At 37.5% G+C, this 22859-nt stretch overlaps 1 protein-coding gene and 1 non-coding gene across 3 annotated transcripts in view; one reads left to right on the plus strand and one right to left on the minus strand.

Moving 5' to 3' along the window:
• WNK3 (WNK lysine deficient protein kinase 3) overlaps nt 1–12958 on the minus strand; it is a 126266-nt gene extending 113308 nt beyond the window's left edge. For both annotated transcript variants that reach the window (XM_065900745.1, XM_065900743.1), the window contains exon 1: nt 12425–12958. In XM_065900745.1, the coding sequence (XP_065756817.1) occupies nt 12425–12958 (534 nt within the window). The remainder of the gene's footprint in view (nt 1–12424) is intronic.
• Nucleotides 4411–4478, plus strand: LOC136143151 (small nucleolar RNA SNORD52). Its single transcript, XR_010657850.1, has one exon. It is a non-coding gene; the product is annotated as a small nucleolar RNA SNORD52 (small nucleolar RNA).
• Nucleotides 12959–22859: the final 9901 nt, after the last annotated feature.

Genomic DNA, 22859 nt, shown 5'->3' on the forward strand with positions numbered 1-22859 from the left:
ATAACAACCCAATTGAAAAATTGGCAAAGGACTTGAATAGACATTTTTCAAAAACAGAAATATAAATGGTGAATAAGCACACAAAAAGAGGCTCAACATCTCTAGTCATTGGAGAAATGCAAATCAAATCCAGAATGAGATGCCACTTCACACCCATTAGGATGGCTATTAAACACACACACACACACACACACACACACACACACACACACACACACACACATAGAAAATAACAAATATTGGCAAACATGTGGAGTAAATAGAACCCTTGTTCATTGCTGGTGGGAATGTAAAATGAACGCTATGGAAAACAGTATGGCAGTTCCTAAAAAACTGAAATATGATCCAGCAATCTCATTTTCTAGGTATATACCAAAAAGAATTGAAAGCAGGGACTTGAGCAGATATTTGTACACTAATTTCATAGTAGTGTTATTCATAATAGCCAAAAGGTGGACACAATACAAATGTCCATCAATGGATGAATGGATAAAACAAGTGTGGTATATACATACAAGTTCAGTCTTAAAAAGGAATGAAATTCTTATACATGCTACAGCATAGATGAATCTTGAAAACATTACGCTAAGTGAGATAACCCAGACACAAAAGAACAAATATTGTATGATTCCACTTATATGGGATACCTAGAATAGACAAATTCATAGAGACAGAAAGTAGAATAGTGGTTACCAGGGGATGGGAAGAGTGGGGAATGGGGAGTTTTTTTTTTTTTTAACATATTCATTGGAGTACAATTGCTTTACAATGTTGTGTTAGTTTCTGCTGTAAAACAAAGTGAATCAGCTATATGTATACATATATCCCCATATCCCCTCCCTTTTGCGCCTCCCTATCCCACCCTCCCTATCCCACCCCTCTAGGTGGTCACAAAGCACCGAGCTGATCTCCCTGTGCTATGCAGCTGCTTCCCACTAGCTATCTATTTTACATTTGGTAGTGTATATATGTCAATGCTACTCTCTTACTTCGTCCCAGCTTACCCTTCTCCCTCCCCGTGTCCTCAAGTCCATTCTCTAGTCTGCATCTTTATTCCTGTCCTGCCCCTAAGTTCATCAGAACCTTTTTTTTTTTTTTAGATTCCATATATATGTGTTAGTAAGTTTCTGACTTACTTCAGTCTGTATGACAGACTCTAGGTCCATCCACCTCACTAGAAATAACTCAATTTTGTTTCTTTATATGGCTGAGTAATATTCCATTGTATATATGTGCCACATTTTTATCCATTCATCTGTCGATGGACACCTGAGTTATTGTTTAATGGGTACAGAGTTTCAGTTTGGGATGATGAAAAAGTTCTGGAAATGGGTGGTAGTGAGGGTGAACGCACTTAATGCCACTGAATTGTACACTTAAAATGGTTAAAATGGTAAATTTTATGTTATGTACATTTTGTCACAATAAAAATTTATTTTAAAAAAGAGTTAAGGAACTTATAGTATTTGTCTTTCTCTGACATCTCACTGAGAGCAATGCATTAAAGGTCTTTCTATGTTGTCACAAATGGCAGGATTTCCTTCTTTCTCATGGCTGAATAATATTCCATTGTATACGTATACACATCACATCTACTTTACCCATTCTTCTGTTGACAGACACTTAGGTTGTTGCCATATCTTGGCTACTGTGAATGCTGCAATGAACATGGGTATGCAGATATCCCTTCAAATTACAAATATCATACATTTATATGTGGAGTCTAAAAATCTGAACTTGTAAAATCAGAGTAGAATAGTGGTTACCAGGGGCTGAGGGGTAGGGGAATGTTATTTCAGGGTACAAACTTACAACTAGTAGAGAAATAAGTTCTAGAGATCTAATATACAGCATAGTAATTATAGTCAACAATACTGTATGGTAAACTTCAAAGTTCCTAACAGACTAAATCTTGGCTGTTCTCAACACAAAAATGAAATGATACATATGTGACATGCATGATAAAGGTGTTAACTAACGTTACTATAGTGATCATATTGCAATATATAAATGTATCAAACCAACAGTTGTACACCTTAAACTTACACAGTGTATCTCAATATTTTTTAAAGCCTGAAAAAAAAAGAGTTAAGGAACTCAAAGAACAAAAGCAAGGAACAACAAACTTAGAAGAGAGCTGGAAACAAGTAAAGTGTTTATGCTTTTCTAGCTAACCTAAAATGACTAATAAATCCTAAATGTCCCTGTAATTAGCTAGGAGTCATCCTCTCATGATAGATTAGCAGATCTACTCTGAAGAATAATGAATAAATTTTGATGCCTTCTGATTAAATTAGCAGAGCACAAGTCTTTCATGTACCAAACTAAATTACTCCACTTTATCCTTTGATCCTATGGATCAAAAGTAGTCAGCATTAAGAGTAAACAGCTTTACAAAATTACAACTGCTGTCCCAGACATAATGCTGGAGGTAAAGTCCACTAAGAAGGTATGGTCAAGATCTTCAAAGGTCCACTTCTAATTCAGTGAGAGGAAAGTAAACCTGTCAAACTAGCACCAAAATCAGAGGAAAGTTTTCAGCTACTATAGTAATCCTCCTTTAAACACAGACAGATTGACACACAGACACACACACACACTCTATTGTATTAATGATAACCACTTTGATAAGGTAATTTTCACACGTCGCCAATGAGTAGAGTTCGTACTCAAGAAAGGAGTGATGAACCACAAAAGGCAAACTAGAGAGCAGTGACAGTTAATGGAGCTGACAGAGTCGGAAAATTATAGTCTACAAAAATGATCCCTAAATCTACTGTCTCCAGTAGTAAGGTCACCAAAAAATAGCATCAAATATCAATTTTTCAGTGTTACAAATATTAATTTATATGGCTGATAAATATAATAGAGGTCAAATACAAATTTACCAAACAGATTTTAACTACTCCACACTTCTTTAAAAAGAAATACTGTCCTCATGTTAACTAAACACTTAATCTATTATAATATACGGAATGCTAAAAATGTATGCAAAACCTTTCCTGTGACAAGGCACAATACCAACATGACTAACCTGCATACGTATTTATTCAAGATAAGAAGCATTTAGTTTCCAAAAGGTAAACTATGGCGTTATCAGCTATGTCTCTTAATGCAAACACCAACAATGAACTACAGAAACAGGTCAGAGGCTATGTGGATCTGTTTCTGCAAACGTGGAAAAAGGAAGAAATCATCAACATTGTTATAAAAGCTGTATTATAAAATAACTTGTTCAAGTAAAGATGAATGCTATGAAGGCTTCAAAATGGTTCTTAAATATCAATGAATATTCTGGATAAATATGAGGTTACTCAGTATTTTATCACTAACATTTATTGAATACTCAAACATGTACCATGTGCTTTATAAGCATTATCTCTAATTCTCAATGTTTTATTTCTCAAGCTGAACAATAGGTACACAATTTCCATTATGTTATTCTTTATTCTTTTTTTGGATATCAGAAATATTTATTATATTTTTCTTTTTAAAACAACTGAAAAAGTAAAGTTCCAAAATGCTAAACTGCTTAGCTTGCCCAAGGTACCTAACTGGCACAGGCAAACAAACTTAGGTCTGCTGTATTATGAATCCCAAGTACTTCCTAGTTCAAAGCTCTGCCTCTCAGAAACAATATTCACAGTAATGACCTCAGATACGTCATTCACAAACCACTTTCCATGGAGAGATATGTGTAAAACTAAATGAAATAAACACACACTAGGGTAATTATAATTTGTAAATGGTAACATCAAAGTATTAATCAAGAAATCAGCATATAATAATCACAGTTTGGCCATACGAGCATGTTAAAGCTTTTAGACTGCAATGGTATGTATTAATACCTAAAGAAAAGTGCTCATCGATGGTGATAAAGATAACATATGGAAAGGGGGATGAACCACAGACATAACCAGGTTCACTTGTCTTCCAGTACTGTTGAACAAAGAGGATGTCCTCATCCAGTTAGGACCTGAGCATCCAGTTCATTCAGTCAGTATACTGTTTTAGCAGGACACACAGGAACATTTAGTACCTTTGTTCTGACTCTGTACTTACTAAGCCAGCTTCTGATTATAATTTAGCTTCCCATGTATCTAATCTACAGACCAGTTAGACCATATGACCTAACAACTATATCAGATAAAATTAATTCATTAATTCATTCTAAATTAATGAATTTCTGTCCTAAACCTAGGCATTTGAGTTAGCACAAGTCAGTCTCCCCAACGTGTCCAACCACCTCTAGACACTGACAAAAGGTGAAGGCCAGACACTGAACCATGGCAACCCAACCATGAAACTGTTCCTCAGAGCCCCCAAGCCAGAGAGTGTCCTTAAATGACACCATTAACTAGTACCCTTTGAGCTTCAGCAGTTAGTTTAATGTTAAGAACCTTATTTTACAGGAATGATGATTTCCCAGACTAGAGTCTCTGACGCTGGTCCTGAAGCCCAAAATTAAGTTCTAACTCATTTGGGGGGGAAAAAAAGAATCTTATTTTAAACAGTGTCCATTTAAGAAATCATTTGTTGTAAAATGGTTAAAAACATGAAAGAGTGATCTGCTCAAATAAGTAATGAGGAGGAAATTCTTAAATCATCTATGTAAGTGTTTTATATATATAATTGATGGACTATAAATCCTTACTCTACCCCTTTGGGAAAGTTACTTAATGTATCTAAACCTCACTTCTACCACCTGAAAACTAATCATCCCTACCTCATATAACTATTGCAAGATTAAATAAAATATTCAAATTAAGTACCTGCATAAGTACTCAATTAATACTAATTTTGATAAATGCAAAAGTGTATGACACCATTATTTATAACTTAAGATATACTAAAGTTCCTCAATGACAAATTTCCCCAATTGTTGGGTTTTCAGAAACTTAACAGTCAGACTTAAGAAGAGACCACATAAAACTAAGAGGTAATTCCAATGAATAAATGTTATGGTATTCTTGCCAAAATTCATAGCCTAAATCTAATCATGTGAAAACATAAGACAAATCCAAATTAAGGAACACCCTACAAACTAACTGAGCAGTACTCATTAAAAGTTCAAGATCATGAAAATAAAGAAAAAAAGTTCAAGATCATGAAAAACAAAGATTGAAGAACTGTCACAGATTGGAAGAGACTAAAGGGACATAACTACGTGCAATGTGGGATCCTGAACTGGATCATACCATTGAAAAAAGAACACCAGTAGGAAAACTGGTGAAATCCAAACAAGTTCTGTACTTTAGTTAATAGTACTGTAGTAATACTAATTTCTTAAGTTTTGATAAATGTTCTCTGATTAAAATATTAGCATAAGGGAAAACTGAGTGAAGGACATACAGGAACTTCTATACTATTTTTGCAACTATTCTGTTAGTAGCAAATTATCTCAAAATAAAAAAGAAAACTAAGTAGTAAAGGAGTAGTATCCATGTCGCTTGCTCTTCCCAACCCTACCATTTCTTTCAAACAAATCTATATTTAACAGCCCTTTCATCTTTTCACTAATTCCAATCTCCAAGCCTTCTTCTTACTGACTATAAACTCCCTCTACTGTAAGCTTTATGAAAATGGTGCCTGTGTCTGCTTTTTATCCCCATTACGTCCCTAGCACTTAGCACAGTTCTGGTACACTGTAGGTACTGAATATTTATTTGTTGAATGAATGAACAAATGAATAAATCATAGCTATGTGTACTGTATTCATTTCCTATTGCTGCTGTAACAAATTACCACAAATTTAGTGGCTTAAAACAACACAAATTTATTATCTTCCAATTGTAGAGATCAAAACTCCAAGTGAGGGCTTCCCTGGTGGCGCGGTGGTTGAGAGTCCGCCTGCCGATGCAGGGGACACGGGTTCGTGCCCCGGTCCAGGAAGATCCCACATGCCGCGGAGCGGCTGGGCCTGTGAGCCATGGCCGCTGAGCCTATGCGTCCGGAGCCTGTGCTCCACAACGGGAGACGCCACAACAGTGAGAGGCCCGCGTACCGAAAAAAAAAAAAAAATCCAAATGAGTCTCAACTAAAATCAAGGTGTTGGCAAGGCTGTGTTCCTTCTGTATGCTCTAGGGAAGAATCTGTTTCCTTGCCTTTCCCAGCTTTTAGAGGTTGCCCACATTCCTATCACTCCAACCTCAGCTTCCATTGTCAGATCTCCTTCTGACTAATGGCCATCCTTCCTCTCAAAAGGACCCTTGTGGGACTTCCCTGGTGGTCCAGTGGTAAAGAATCCACCTTCCAATGCAAGGGACGTGGGTTCAATCCCTGGTCGGGGAACTAAGATGATCCCACATGCTGCAGGACAACTAAGCCTATGCAGCACAACTACTGAGCTCGCACACGTCAACGAGAGAGCCCGCGTGCCACAAACTACAGAGCCCACACACCCTGGAGCCCATGGGCCACAACTAGAGAGAAAAACCCGCACATCACAACTAGAGAGAAGCCCGCGTGGCGCAACGAAAGATCCCGCGTGCCGCAACTAAGACCCAACGCAGCCAAATAAATAAATATTTTTTTTAAAAAAAGGATCCTTGTGATTACACTGGGCCCACCCAGATAATCCAGGATAATCTACCTATCACAAGATCTTTAGTTTAATTGTAGCTGCAAAATCCATTTTGCAATGTTACGTAACATATTTATAGGTTCCAGGGATTAGGACATGAACATCTTCGGGGTACAATTATTCATTCAGCCAACTAGATGTATCAATTTGTTATCTATCAAGCAGATAGCTAGCTCAAAACTAACTCATTGAACTAACTGGGGAAATTAATGGTATTTCCCAGACCAAGTCTGTCTCCTGCCACTCTCACCCTTTGTCATTTTATGAAAACATCTGTCTTTGGTTTATACTTAATAAAGTTATGTGACTAGCTTTTAAACAAAGAAACTAGAACATATATAGTTAAGCAAGTTTTATCCCTCCTCCCTTCGATGTAATCATTCTTTGCCTATGAGAGTATTGCACTTTGAAGGCTGGGTCTGATGAAGACAGTGGGAAATTAAAACTGAATAACACTATTTAGGGTGTGCTTATATGTAATGAAGCATTTTCTTGTGTAGCTCTAACAGAATCTGGAATCACTTCCAAGAGGGTCATAACAAAAATATTTTAAGAGCAAAAATATCCCAGAGTGAATACTTTAGACAACAATATTTATTCAGAAACAGAGATTCTAGCATATATTTTAATTACTTTTTCCTTTATTGGAAATTCAGCTATTTTCACATTATTATCTAATTCTAATTTCACAATTAAATGTACGTCTGCCTAAAAATATACTTCTCCCCAAAGTGTTTTTATTTGATAAATGAAAATAAAACAGAAACAAGTTCCTCCACAATTTTGATAAGATACTTTAGGCATGGAAGTACAGATCTTTAAACTGTTACTTCTACTGCATTGCTTGGAATATCTTCATTACTATAATCAAATTGTATTAGAATGCTCACTCAACACATCAACTTGCTACAGTCAACTATGTCTTTTTTTAAATCTTTCTTTTCAGTGCCATTTTTGGTTCAGTTCAGAGACTACAGCTGACTTGTTAGAGGTCTAGTTGTTAGATGTTACTTAAAGAAGGCCTGTTTAATTACCTTGAAAAACACACAATCACAGAATTGACCCCACAGTGAAGCTTATTACAAGCACACTCAAATACATTTTAGAAACAGTCAAATAACAAAAAATTTTACATATCTATGATGTTCCTTCAATTGGAAAATAGCGTTATATGAACACTCAGTTCCATCAAGAAAACAAATGACAAGCATGCTAGCGGAAGTAAAGCAAAAACTGGTTGTGTTTCCATATGTGAAAGCAAGGTGTTGTTGATTTTCATGTTGTTAGTGTAGGAGAAAACTATTACAAACTCTTGTGACTGACTCGTTCTAAAAGTTACTAAACAGGTCTTTTAGTGACATGTGACCAGGTCTTTCCACATCATGAACTAAAAGTCTTCTAAATAAAACGTATGACTGACAGCCCTCACTCACAATAAATTACCAATTTACCAAGTAATTTACAATTCTTTACAAAGAACAACAGGTTCTTCCCAATAATGCATTAAAAATCAAATTACAGCAACCATAAAATATGACAAACTGTTGAAATGCAAATGTTTATGGCCAAATCCTAAATCTGACCCACATCTTCAAAGGATTTGTTTGTTTTCAACATCCTCAAAGTCAAATATCAGCAGTAAAATATGTCTCTCCTTGTTCTTTGCACTGCCCTAAAGTCCATGTATGCTAAATAAATGGATATGAGGCTTTTAAGAATTGTTACACAAGGCTCAAATATCTACAATAGGCAGAAATGCCATCAAGAGAAAAAGGTATAAAAACCTTTTTTTGAGCTGTGAATTTCAAATCAAACATGCAAAAATAAAATTTTAAGAAAGAAAAGAACTGCCAAATTTCAGGGCAGAAGATTAAGAGGTGGTGTGTACGCAATAAAATATAGTTTACATATTTTAATGATGTTAATAAATAGAAAATATATGTCAAATTGATAACAAAAGTATAGACACACCAATTTTATATATTATACACACACATATATATATATAAACAAAGGTTGGGAAAGAATCAAGAATAATTTAAACATTTAAACTGCTCACTGGGATGTTTTTCAACAAAATTATTTAATTATATAATAAAGAGTACAGAAAAAATATGAGAAATTGTACATTACAAACTGCATACTACTCACAGGAAAGTAATTAAAAGATGATGCCCTTATCCTTCTGGGATTCTAAATAAGTTAGTTTTTCCTAATTCCAAATATGCAGAAAGTGACATGAGATCCAAAAATTGTATCAACTAAGTCCACTAATTCTGACATTCCTTTCAGAATAGAAGACTGCAATTGTTGTTCTTTGTATAAATTAAAATGTACTTTATTTTTGTAAATTAAAATTTACAACATTTGCTCCACATGAGAGATCCCCAAATCTGGCTATATATCCAATTACCTGGAGAACTTTTAAAAGTAAGTTCCTGTGGGGAATTCTCTGGCGGTCCAGTGGTTAGGACTCTGAGCTTCCACTGCAGGGGCCACAGGTTCGATCCCTGGTTGGGGAACTAAGATCCCTCAAGCTGCACAGTGTGACCAAAAAATAATAATAATAAAATAAAACTTCATAAAAAATATAAATAAATAAATAATAAAAGTAAGTTCCTGGGGCTTCCCTGGTGGCACAGTGGTTAAGAATCCACTTGCCAATGCAGGGGACACGGGTTTAAGCCCTGGTACGGGAAGACCCCACATGCCACGGAGCAACTAAGCCCGTGTGCCACAACTACTGAGCCTGCGCTCTAGAGCCCACGAGCCACAGCTCCTGAAGCCCACACACCTAGAGCCCGTGCTCTGCAACAAGAGAAGCCACTGCAATGAGAAGCCCGCACACCACAAGGAAGAGTAGCCCCCCTGCTCACCGCAACTAGAGCCCACACGCAGCAACGAAGACCCAGCACAGCCAAAATTAATTAATTGATTTCTTTAAAAAAGTAAGTTCCTGGGCCTCACCTCCTGAAGATTCTAATTTAGAAAGTCTGGAGTGGATGCCAGGAATCAGTATAAATGATATAATATAAAGCTCATGTTGGTGTATTAAGGGAATTCCTCCTCTGATTCAGCTAGCTCTTGGAATCAGTCCCTTATTTCAGTGCTTTTCAAGCTCTACTGTGCATACAAATCACCTGCAGATGTTACTAAGAGGTAGACTCTGATTCAATAGTCTGGGATGAGGCCTAGGAACCTGAGGCTCCAAGTTCCTAGGTGATGTCCATGCTGCTGGTCCAGAGACTACACTTGGAGTAGTAAGACCTTATGGGATCTTTCAACCTTTCCACAGGTGAATAATAGAAGGTATTCCCCTAGGCAGTTCCTACCACTAAAATATTTTCAAGTTTTACCTAAACATTCTTTAGCATAGCTAGAGTACACAATTTGCAAAATATATGACATATCTTCACTATGTGTCCTACTACCAAGTGAATGGAAATTATCTCCCCCATTTACAAACAGAGTATCACTAAAAGATGAGTGTTACTGCAGTCAAAAGATTTATAAGATAAATAAGTACTAGAGATGTAATGTACAACATGCTAAAGATAACACTACTACTGTATATTATCTATGAAAATTGTTAAGGGAGTAAATCCTAAGGGTCGTCATCACAAGGAAAAAATATTTTTTCTATTTAATTTTGTATCTATTTGAGACAATGTTCACTAAACTTACTGTGATAATCATTTCATGATGTATTTAAGTCAAATCATTATGCTGTACACCTTAAACTTACACAGTGTTGTATGTCAATTATATCTCAATAAAACTGGAAGAAAAAAAGCAAATGACAATAACAACAACAAAGGACCAGATAGTAAATATTTTACATTTTGTGGCCCCCACTCCAGAAAAAGATGAGTGTTACTGAAATCACAATGCACAGATTAAATTAAAATTTACATAATTTTCAATATATATATATATATATGCAAGGATATTGATCACAACCATGGTTATAACAGTGAAATATCGGAGAAAAATGTAGAAGTCCAACAATAGATTGAATAACTTATAAGGGCATCTATTAAAAATAATGATGTAAATGTACAATTACCAGTAATGAAAAGATGTTCATGATAAGTTAAAAAAAGGTTTTGTTCAAACCTAACAGTACGATTCCATGGGGGTGGCATACAGTCATATATACATTTATGCAAAAGAAAGAGTCCATAAAGATATATACTGAAATGTTTAAAGCATCCTCAAAGTAGTATAATTTCAGGCGATCTTAATGTTTGTTTACTCGCAGTATCTAATATTCCTACTGTGACACAGACCTTAAAATAAAATTCTTAAAGGGTAAAAAGGGGGTAAGAAGAAAACCAAGCAAACCCCACACAGCACACGCACACATCTTTTAAGAACTACTAGAATGGCTCGACTGCTAGGTAACGTGCATTCCAAAGAGTCGTCAAGGGACCTCCTATACTGGAAGCACTTTGAAAGCTTGTTAAAATTGCAGTCTTGGGCTTCCCTGGTGGCGCAGTGGTTGAGAGTCCGCCTGTCGATGCAGGGGACATGGGTTCGTGCCCCGGTCCGGGACGATCCCACATGCAGCAGAGCGGCTGGGCCTGTGAGCCATGGCCGCTGAGCCTGCGCGTCTGGAGCCTGTGCTCCGCAACAGGAGAGGCCACAACAGTGAGAGGCCCGTGTACTGAAAAAAAAAAAAAAAATTTGCAGTCTTACATCCCACCCCAGACTTACAGAATCTCAGTCTCTGACAGTAGTCTCCTGAATCTGCATACAAAGCAAACACTGACAGAGTAAGTGTTTTGAAACAAAAGGAGAGTAAAGTTTTTTAAAAAACAGAAAAAAACAGAGTAAAGTTTTGAAGCAAAAGGCTTCCTAGAAATGCAGGGACCAAGACTAAATTTCAACCTATCTAAATGGCAATCTATAGTAAATTCAGAAGGTGTGAAATCATGGTACATACATACACACTCACACACAGAGACCACTGGAATTTGAACTACAAAAAAACCTGTACTTAGTGATTGGCTTTATTTAATCTTAATTTTAAGCACCTCTTGTGAACACTGACCATTTCCCATGAGCTGGCTGAGGTCACAAAGCTTTTCCTTATGTTTAACCTACATCTGTCTGAAACTATTCCTATTATAACCCTTTCTATGATGTTCTGTCTCCATTTAGTCCTTCATTAGTTACAAGTACCACATAAACATTTATTATGGAAACAAATATCTAGGTAATTCAACTATTCTTCTGATGCTTTCACTTCTCCTTCCTAAACAACATTCCAGTTGACTAAGCTCAGTAGATTCTGGTGATTATTTCTTCCAGAGATCCTCTCTGAGGTAAACTCAAAGGCATGGAGAGGAGTTTATATTACTAGAAGCCCTCAAAGAAACAAGAAAACCATTTCCTGTTCTGAAAAACAATACATGAGCCCCCAAAAGTTTGTTGAAAGAAAAAGAGAGATGGGAAATATCATACTGCATATATCCCTAACATATCACACTCTCAAATATTTAGTATAACAATCAACTCATAAGGCATACATTTACTGAAAGTTTTCAAAATGAGACATTAAGAGTTTCGGGAATTTCCTAAGGGTAACGAATTAGGGGCATTTCCCCAAAGAAAGGCAGAATAGACTTTTTCCCTTTAAAACAGAGGGGAAAACAACAGGAAAAACAAAAGTTTGGCGTGAGCTCCTAAGAGGATCTAAGAAAGGAGCATAATTTCAGGGATGTGGGGACAAGTCCTTCGTTTTATTTTAATCCATGATACATTTTAATACTGGATCACTCAGAAGCCCAGGCCAGCTAAAACTGGAATGTATTAAAACCAAGAAGATTGTATACACACCTGCAGCTCACACCAAGCAACTTCAACCCATGTTTCAGTGTCCAGTCCTTTATATACTGTTTTAAATGCTCCTCTTCCCAGCTCTATGTCAAATTTCAGGAACCTGCCACTAGGAGAAGTAGCTACAGCCTTCATTTCTGCTTCTTCTTCCATTTCCTTTTCATTTTTCTCCTTGAAACAATCTTTTGAGGATTCTGACATTCCTTTTGAACATTGCTCATATTTAACTTCTTGTCTGCCTCTTAGCACATTTGTAGGAAGCTTTTCTATTGGAATATTTGTTGCAGTCTTTATTCTCTCATCTTTGGAGGAAGATTCAGCAACTTTGCCATCTTCTGTCATCTCAACACTCTTTCGAAAGAATCTTTTCCTTTCTATAGTTTCTCCAGAAGCACAGAAGGTACTGTTTTTCTCCTTTAGTCTAGCTTCCACTGTCAAAGTTGCTGCAACCTGACGAACTCTGTTTTCCAATGAAACTCCATCAGGTTTCTCAGAATCTTCTGTGCTAGCTGGCCCTCCTGAATCAGTATCCATTGTAATTAAGGTTGGCACTAAAATTTTTCCTGTTCCACTCTTCAGTCCAGTTGCATCTCAGGTAACAGAATTATCAGAATAGACTTCCTTTTATGTGGTCATATGTTTCCATAGCAACCTGAAGGGGGAAAAAGGATATATTAAAATCACCCCACAAAGGAAATCATTAAGGAGAAAAGTCACCTGACTGTTTAATCCCTTTTTTCTTAATAAGAAGTTTGTTCTTTTTTCTGTCCAATCTTAGCAACCAGCAGACTCCAGGGACTGTGTCTTATCTTGTTTACCACTGTGGTCCTCAGTGCTTAGCAGACTACTTGGCATATAGTTCAATAAGTCTTCATATTGCATGAACGTTGGTTAGCAATCTAGTTCTCATACCCTTCTATCAATCCATCATATTTTTTCCCCAAGGGGCTTAAAATTCTTTTAATCAACTTTCTCAGGTATAATTGTCATACAGTAAATTACATGTGTTTAAAATGTACAATTTGATAAATTTTGACACAGATGTACACCTCTGAAACCATCTCCAAAATCAAGACAATGAACATATGCTTCTCCACCAAGAGCTCTTACTCCTGTCCCTTTGTAATTCCTCTAAGTAGTCCATTATCTGGATATATCATAATTTGTTTATTTATTCACCTCTTGATGACATTTGGGTTGAATTTCACTTATGGACTATTACGAATAAGGTTGCTATGAAGATCTGTGTACAAATCTTTACATGGACATATACTCTCATTTACCTTGAGAAAGTACCTAAGAGTGGAATGGCTGTATCAGAAAATGTACGCTTAACCTTTAAAGAAACTGCCATCTGTTTTTCAAGGTGGTTGTATCATTTTGCATTCCCAGGAGCAGTACATTAGAATTCCAGTTCCTCCATATCTTCATCAATACTCTACACTGCCAAATCAATATACTTTGAAAGTCAATAAGACTAGTATTACCTGCAAGTGGGAAAAGGTAATTAACAATGCCTCACTTAGGTAGACAATTTTTTCTTTAACTTATTTTGACATAATTTTGGACTTGGAAAAAGACCTGCAAGAATATACAAAGAATTTAGTATACTCTTCACTCACATCCCCAAATGTTAACATTTTAGATTGGACATTTTTAAGTAAGGATAACTCTATTCAAAAAGAAAAGAATAACTCTATTCACTTAACTAAAGGTAACTTATCCAGAAACCTCAAAAGCAAAGATCCATAAGTAAGACAAAAGGATTGCTAAGCAGACAAAAATAGGTAAAAATCAGAGAATTTAAGTAGGAAAAAGACTTCAAAATTTTTTAACTGCAGAACCTCTTTTATAAAATGAAATCTTACTCAGAATCCTAATATAAAAATAGAGGGGAAAGTAGTGCTGCTTTGGTATAATAATTTTAATTATAATGTCTGGTCACCTGTTTTCCCAAACTGTAGAATAAGAAGCAGCAAAGTAGAGAAATGGGGAAATGAGTGTTCCTTCAGCCTTTTAAAAACCAACCCTAAGACAAAAAATATTACTAGAGACAAAGAAGGACATTTTATAAGCATGGAGAGATTAATTCACCAGGACAATATAACAATTATAAACATACACACATCTAACAACAGAGCCCCAAATACATTAAATAAAAACTTACAAAACTGAAGAAAGAAATAAACAATTCAGTAATAACAGTAGAAAATGTTAATACCCCCTTCTCAATAATGGGGAGAAAAATGAGACAGAAAACGAGCAAGGATCTGGAAAACCTGACCAATACTATCAATCGACTTGACCTAACTGCCATCTATAGAACACTCCACTCAGCAAGAACAAAATATACATTCTTTTCAAGCACACATGGAAAAATCTCGAGAACAGATCATGTACTATGCAATAAAATAAATCTCAATAAATTTAAAAGGATTGAAACCAAAGTATGCTCTCCTACCACAAAAGAATGAAATTAGAAATGAACAGAATAAGGTAAGGGTATATAGATCAATGAAATAGAATTGAGAGTCTAGAAGTAAACCTTAACATTTATGGTCAACTGATTTTCAACGGAGAGGCCAAGACAATTCAATGGGAAAAGAACAGTCTTTCAACAAAAGGTACTGGGACAACTGGATATCCACATACAAAAGAATGAAGTTGGACTCCTACCTCACACCATACAAGAAATGAACTCAAAGTGGAACATGGACTAAAACTATAAAACTCTTAGAAGAAAACATTAAAGTAAATTCTAGTGCCTCTGGGTTATGCAATGGTTTCCTAAGTACAATAGCAAAAGTACAAGTGATAAAAGAGAAATTGAGAAGCTGACCTCAACAAAATTTAAAACTTTTGTGTTTCAAAGGAGGCCATCAAGGAAGTGAAAAGTGAAAAGGCTGGGAGAAAATATGTGCAAATCATATACCTGATAAGGGACTGGTATTCAGAATATATAAAGGATTCCAACAATTCAATAGTGAAAAGATAAATAATCCAATGGGCTAAAGATCTGAATAGGCATTTCTCTAAAGAAGATATACAAGTGGCCAATAAACACATGAAAAGACGTTCCACATTGTTACTCATTAGAGAAATACAAATCATAATCACAAATACTACTCCATACCCATGAGGATGGTTACAATAAAAAAGACAGGACAGTAACAAGTGATGGCGAGGATATGGAGAAAACAGACCCCTAATACATTGCTGGTGGTAATGTACAATAGAACACAGTCTGGCAGTTCCTCAACAAGTTAAACATAGAGTTACTATATGAATACCATCTACCCAAGAGAAATGAAAACTTATGTCCACACAAAAACTTATACACAAGTGTTCATAGCAGCACTAGTCACAATAGCCAAAAGGTGGAAACAATCCAAATGTCTAACAACAGTTGGATAAACAAAATGTGTTATATCCATAAAATACAATATTATTCAGCAATAAAAAGAAATGAGGTATTGATACATGCTACAATAAGGATGAACCTTGATAACATTATGCTATGTGAAAGAAGCCAAAGGAAAGACCACGTACTGTATGGTTACATTTATATGAAATGTCTAGAATATGCAAATCTATAGAGACAGAAAATAGGTTATTTGTTGCCTTGGGCTGGGGTATAGGAATAGGACTGACTTCAAACTGGCACAAGAAATATTTTGGGGGTGATGAAAATGTTCTAAAATTAGATTGTAATCAAGGTTATAGAACTCTATAAATTTGCTAAAAATCACTGACATTTATATTGGTGAATTTTATGATATATAAATTATATCTCAATAAAATATGATGTCTTTAAGAATCTTAAAATATTGTGACTAAAATCAAAGCCATCGTAATACCAAATATGCCTTTTTAAAACTATACTCTCTACCTCCCTCACCACCACCACCACCCCATTCTGTCCACTCTCCTTATCTTCTGCCTGGATTCCTGGGTTGAGAATCATTGGTCTGAAGAGAAAAGACCTGACAACAATAAAATGTAATAGCTGGTGGCCTAAGGGTAAACAATGAATAAGAAAAACAAATTTTAACAAAACAGGGAAAGACTTTCCGAGAAGATGGCGGAAGAGTAAGACGCGGAGATCACCCTCCTCCCCACAGATACACCAGAAATACATCTACACGTGGAACAACTCCTACAGAGCACCTACTGAACGCTGGCAGAAGACCTCAGACCTCCCAAAAGGCAAGAAACCCCCCATATACCCGGTTAGGGCAAAAGAAAAAAATAAACAGAGACAAAAGGATAGGGACGGGTCCTGCACCAGTGGGAGGGAGCTGTGAAGGAGGAAAAGTGTCCACACACTAGGAAGCCCCTTCGCGGGCGGAGACTGTGGGTGGCGGAGTGGGGGAGCTTCGAAGCTGCGGAGGAGAGCACAGCAACAGGGGTGCGGAGGGCAAAGCGGACAGATTCCAGCGCAGAGGATCAGGGCCGACCGGCACTCACCAGCCAAGAGGCTTGTCTGTTCACCCGCCGGGGCGGGCGGGGCTGGGAGCTGAGGCTCGGGCTTCAGTCAGAGCGCCCGGAGAGGACTGGGGTTGGGGGTGTGAACACAGCCTGCAGGGTGTTAGTGCACCGCGGCTAGCCGGGAGGGAGTCCGGGGGAAAGTCTGGACCTGCCGAAGAGGCAAGAGACTTTTTCGTCCCTCTTTATTTCCTGGTGCGCAAGGAGAGAGGATTAAGAACGCTGCTTAAAGGCGCTCCAGAGACGGGCGCGAGCCGCGGCTAAAAGTGCAGACCCCAGAGACAGACATGAGACGCTAAGGCCGCTGCTGCCACCACCAAGAAGCCTATGTGCGAACACAGGTCACTATCCACACCCCCCTTCTGGGGAGCCTGTATAGCCCGCCACTGCCAGGGTCCCGGGATCCAGGGACAACTCCCCCGGGAGAATGCACTGCACGCCTCAGGCTGGCGCAGGCCCCTCCCGCACTCCGTGACCCTCCCTACCCGACTCCGAATCAGCGGCTCCTTTAACCCCTTCCTGTCTGAGCAAAGAACAGACGCCCTCCAGCGACCTACACGCACAGGCCAGGCCAAATCCAAAGCTGAGCCCCTGGGACCTATGAGAACAAAGAAGAGAAAGGGAAATCTCTCCCAGCAGCCTCAGAAGCAGCGGATTAAAGCTCCACAATCAATTTTATGTACCCTGCATCTGTGGAATACATGAATAGACAACGAATCATCCCAAATTAAGGAGCCGTGTGAATGAAAGGCTCTTGGTGCTACAGCCAGGAGTTAGTGCTGTGCCTCTGAGGTGGAAGAGCCGACTTCAGGACACTGGTCCACAAGAGGCCTCCCAGCTGCACATAATATCAAACAGCGAAAATCTCCCAGAGATCTCCATCTCAACGCCAGCACCCAGCTTCACTCAACGACCAGCAAGCTACAGTGCTGGACATCCTATGCCAAACAACTAGCAAGACAGGAACACAACCCCACCCATTAGCAGAGAGACTGCCCAAAATCATAATAAGTCTACAGACACCCCAAAACACACCACCAAACGTGGACCTGCCCACCAGAAAGACAAGATCCCGCCTCATCCACCAGAACACAGGCACTAGTACCCTCCACCAGGAAACCTACACAACCCACTGAGCCAACCTTAGCCACTGGGGACAGACACTAAAAACAACAGGAACTACGAACCTTCAGCCTGCAAAAAGGAGACCCCAAACACAGTAAGATAAGCAAAATGAAAAGACAGAAAAACACACAGCAGATGAAGGAGCAAGATAAAAACCCACCAGATCTAACAAATGAAGAGGAAATAGGCAGTCTACCTGAAAAGGAATTCAGAATAATGATAGTAAAGATGATCCAAAATCTTGGAAATAGACAAAATGCAAGAAACAGTTAACAAGGACCTAGAAGAACTAAAGAGCAAACAAACAGTGATGAACAACACAATAAATGAAATGAAAAATACTCTAGATGGCATCAATAGCAGAATAACTGAGGCAGAAGAATGCATAAGTGACCTGGAAGATAAAATAGTGGAAATAACTACTGCAGAGCAGGATAAAGAAAAAAGAATGAAAAGAACTGAGGACAGTCTCAGAGACCTCTGGGACAACATTAAACGCACCAATATTCGAATTATAGGGGTTCCAGAAGAAGAAGAGAAAAAGAAAGGGACTGAGAAAATATTTGAAGAGATTATAGTTGAAAACTTCCCTAATATGGGAAAGGAAATAGTTAATCAAGTCCAGGAAGCACAGAGAGTCCCATACAGGATAAATACAAGGAGAAATACGCCAAGACACATATTAATCAAACTGTCAAAAATTAAATACAAAGAAAGCATATTAAAAGCAGCAAGGGAAAAACAACAAATAACACACAAGGGAATCCCCATAAGGTTAACAGCTGATCTTTCAGCAGAAACTCTGCAAGCCAGAAGGGAGTGGCAGGACATATTGAAAGTGTTGAAGGAGAAAAACCTGCAACCAAGATTACTCTACCCAGCAAGGATCTCATTCAGATTTGATGGAGAAATTAAAACCTTTACAGATAAGCAAAAGCTGAGAGAGTTCAGCACCACCAAACCAGCTCTACAACAACTGCTAACGGAACTTCTCTAGTCAAGAAACACAAAAGAAGGAAAAGACCTAGAATAAAGAACCCAAAACAATTAAGAAAATGGGAATGGGAACATACATATCGATAATTACCTTAAATGTAAAAGGACTAAATGCTCCCACCAAAAGACACAGATTGGCTGAATGGATACAAAAACAAGACCCACATATAGGCTGTCTACAAGAAACCCACTTCAGACCTAGAGACACATACAGACTGAAAGTAAGGGGATGGAAAAAGGTATTTCATGCAAATGGAAACCAAAAGAAAGCTGGAGTAGCAATTCTCATATCAGACAAAATAGACTTTAAAATAAAGACTATTAGAAGAGACAAAGAAGGACACTACATAATGATCAAGGGATCGATCCAAGAAGAAGATATAACAATTGTAGGTATTTATGCACCCAACATAGGAGCACCTCAATACATAAGGCAAATACTAGCAGCCATAAAAGGGGAAATCGACAGTAACACATTCATAGTAGGGGACTTTAACACCCCACTTTCACCCATGGACAGATCATCCAAAATGAAAATAAATAAGGAAACACAAGCTTTAAATGATACATTAAACAAGATGGACTTAATTGATATTTATAGGACATTCCATCCAAAAACAACAGAATACACATTTTTCTCAAGTGCTCATGGAACATTCTCCAGGATAGATCATATCTTGGGTCACAAATCAAGCCTTGGTAAATTTCAGAAAATTGGAATTGTATCAAGTATCTTTTCCGACCACAACGCTATGAGACTAGATATCAATTACAGGAAAAGATCTGTAAAAAAATACAAACACATGGAGGCTAAACAATACACTACTTAATAACGAAGTGATCACTGAAGAAATCAAAGAGGAAATAAAAAAATACCTAGAAACAAATGACAATGGAGACACGATGACTCAAAATCTATGGGAGGCAGCAAAAGCAGTTCTAAGAGGGAAGTTTTTAGCAATACAATCCTACCTTAAGAAACAGGAAACATCTCGAATAAACAACCTAACCTTGCACTTAAAGCAATTAGAGAAAGAAGAACAAAAAAACCCCAAAGTTAGCAGAAGGAAAGAAATCATAAAAATCAGATCAGAAATAAATGAAAAAGAAATGAAGGAAACAATAGCAAAGATCAATAAAACTAAAAGCTGGTTCTTTGATAAACCATTAGCCAGACTCATCAAGAAAAAAAGAGAGAAGACTGAAATCAATAGAATTAGAAATGAAAAAGGAGAAGTAACAACTGACACTGCAGAAATACAAAAGATCATGAGAGATTACTACAAGCAACTCTATGCCAATAAAATGGACAACCTAGAAGAAATGGACAAATTATTAGAAAGGCACAACCTGCCGAGACTGAATCAGGAAGAAATAGAAAATATGAACAGACCAATCACAAGCACTGAAATTGAAACTGTGATTAAAAATCTTCCAACAAGCAAAAGCCCAGGACCAGATGGCTTCACAGGCGAATTCTATCAAACATTTAGAGAAGAGCTAACACCTATCCTTCTCGAACTCTTCCAAAATATAGCAGAGGGAGGAACACTCCCAAACTCATTCTACGAGGCCACCATCACCCTGATACCAAAACCAGACAAGGATGTCACAAAGAAAGAAAACTACAGGCCAATATCACTGATGAACATAGATGCAAAAATCCTCAAAAAAATACTAGCAAACAGAATCCAACAGCACATTAAAAGGATCATACACCATGTTCAAGTGGGGTTTATTCCAGGAATGCAAGGATTCTTCAATATACGCAAATCAATCAACGTGATACACCATATTAACAAATTGGAGGAGAAAAACCATATGATCATCTCAATAGATGCATAGAAAGCTTCTGACAAAATTCAACACCCATTTATGATAAAAACCCTGCAGAAAGTAGGCATAGAGGGAACTTTCCTCAACATAATAAAGGCCATATATGACGAACCCACAGGCAACATCGTCCTCAATGGTGAAAAACCGAAAGCACCTCCACTAAGAGCAGGAACAAGACAAGGTTGCCCACTCTCACCACTCTTATTCAACATAGTTTTGGAAGTTTTGGCCACAGCAATCAGAGAAGGAAAGGAAATAAAAGGAATCCAAATTGGAAAAGAAGAAGGAAAGCTGTCACTCTTTGCAGATGACATGATACTATACATAGAGAATCCCAAAGATGCTACCAGAAAACTACTAGAGCTAATCAAAGAATTTGGTAAAGTAGCAGGATACAAAATTAAGGCACAGAAATCTCTGGCATTCCTATACACGAAGGATGAAAAATCTGCAAGTGAAATCAAGAAAACACTCCCATTTACCACCGCAACAAAAAGAATAAAATATCTAGGAATAAACCTACCTAAGGAGACAAAAAACTGTATGCAGAAAATTATAAGACACTGATGAAAGAAATTAAAGATGATACAAATAGATGGAGAGACATACCATGTTCTTGGATTGGAAGAATCAACATTGTGAAAATGACTCTAGTACCCAAAGCAATCTACAGATTCAATGCAATCTCTATCAAACTACCACTGGCATTTTTCACAGAACTAGAACAAAAAATTTCACAATTTGTATAGAAACACAAAAGACCCCAAATAGCCAAAGGAATTTTGAGAACGAAAAACAGAGCTGGAGGAATCAGGCTTCCTGACTTCAGACTATACTACAAAGCTACAGCAATCAAGACAGTATGGTACTGGCACAAAAACAGAAATATAGATCAATGGAACAGGATAGAAAGCACAGAGATAAACCCACACACATACGGTCACCTTATCTTTGATAAAGGAGGCAGGAATGTACAGTGGAGAAAGGACAGCCTCTTCAATAAGTGGTGCTGGGAAAACTGGACAGGTACATGTCAAAGTATGAGATTAGATCACTCCCTAACACCATACACAAAAATAAGCTCAAAATGGATTAAAGACCTAAATGTAAGGCCAGAAACTATCAAACTCTTAGAGGAAAACATATGCAGGACACTCTATGCCATAAATCACAGCAAGGTCCTTTTTGACCCACCTCCTAGAGAAATGGAAATAAAAACAAAAATAAACAAATGGGACCTAATGAAACTTCAAAGCTTTTGCACAGCAAAGGAAACCATAAACAAGACCAAAAGACAACCCTCAGAATGGGAGAAAATATTTGCAAATGAAGCAACTGACAAAGGATTAATCTCCAAAATTTATAAGCAGCTCATGCAGCTTAGTAACAAATAAAAAACAACCCAATCCAAAAATGGGCAGAAGACCTAAATAGACATTTCTCCAAAGAAGATATACAGACTGCCAACAAACACATGAAAGAATGCTCAACATCACCAATCATTAGAGAAATGCAAATCAAAACTACAATGAGATATCATCTCACACCAGTCAGAATGGCCATCATCAAAAAATCTAGAAACAATAAATGCTGGAGAGGGTGTGGAGAAAAGGGAACACTCTTGCACTGCTGGTGGGAATGCAAATTGATACAGCCACTGTGGAGAACAGTATGGAGGTTCCTTAAAAAACTACAAATAGAACTACCATATGACCCAGCAATCCCGCTACTGGGCATATACCCTGAGAAAACCATAATTCAAAAAGAGTCATGTACCAAAATGTTCATTGCAGCTCTATTTATAATAGCCCGGAGATGGAAACAACCTAAGTGTCCATCATCGGATGAATGGATAAAGAAGATGTGGCACATATATACAATGGAATATTACTCAGCCATAAAACGAAACGAAATTGAGCTATTTGTAATGAGGTGGATAGACCTAGAGTCTGTCATACAGAGTGAAATAAGTCAGAAAGAGAGAGACAAATAC

This window comes from Phocoena phocoena, chromosome X (assembly GCF_963924675.1).
Source record: "Phocoena phocoena chromosome X, mPhoPho1.1, whole genome shotgun sequence".
Taxonomy (NCBI): Eukaryota; Metazoa; Chordata; class Mammalia; order Artiodactyla; family Phocoenidae; genus Phocoena; species Phocoena phocoena.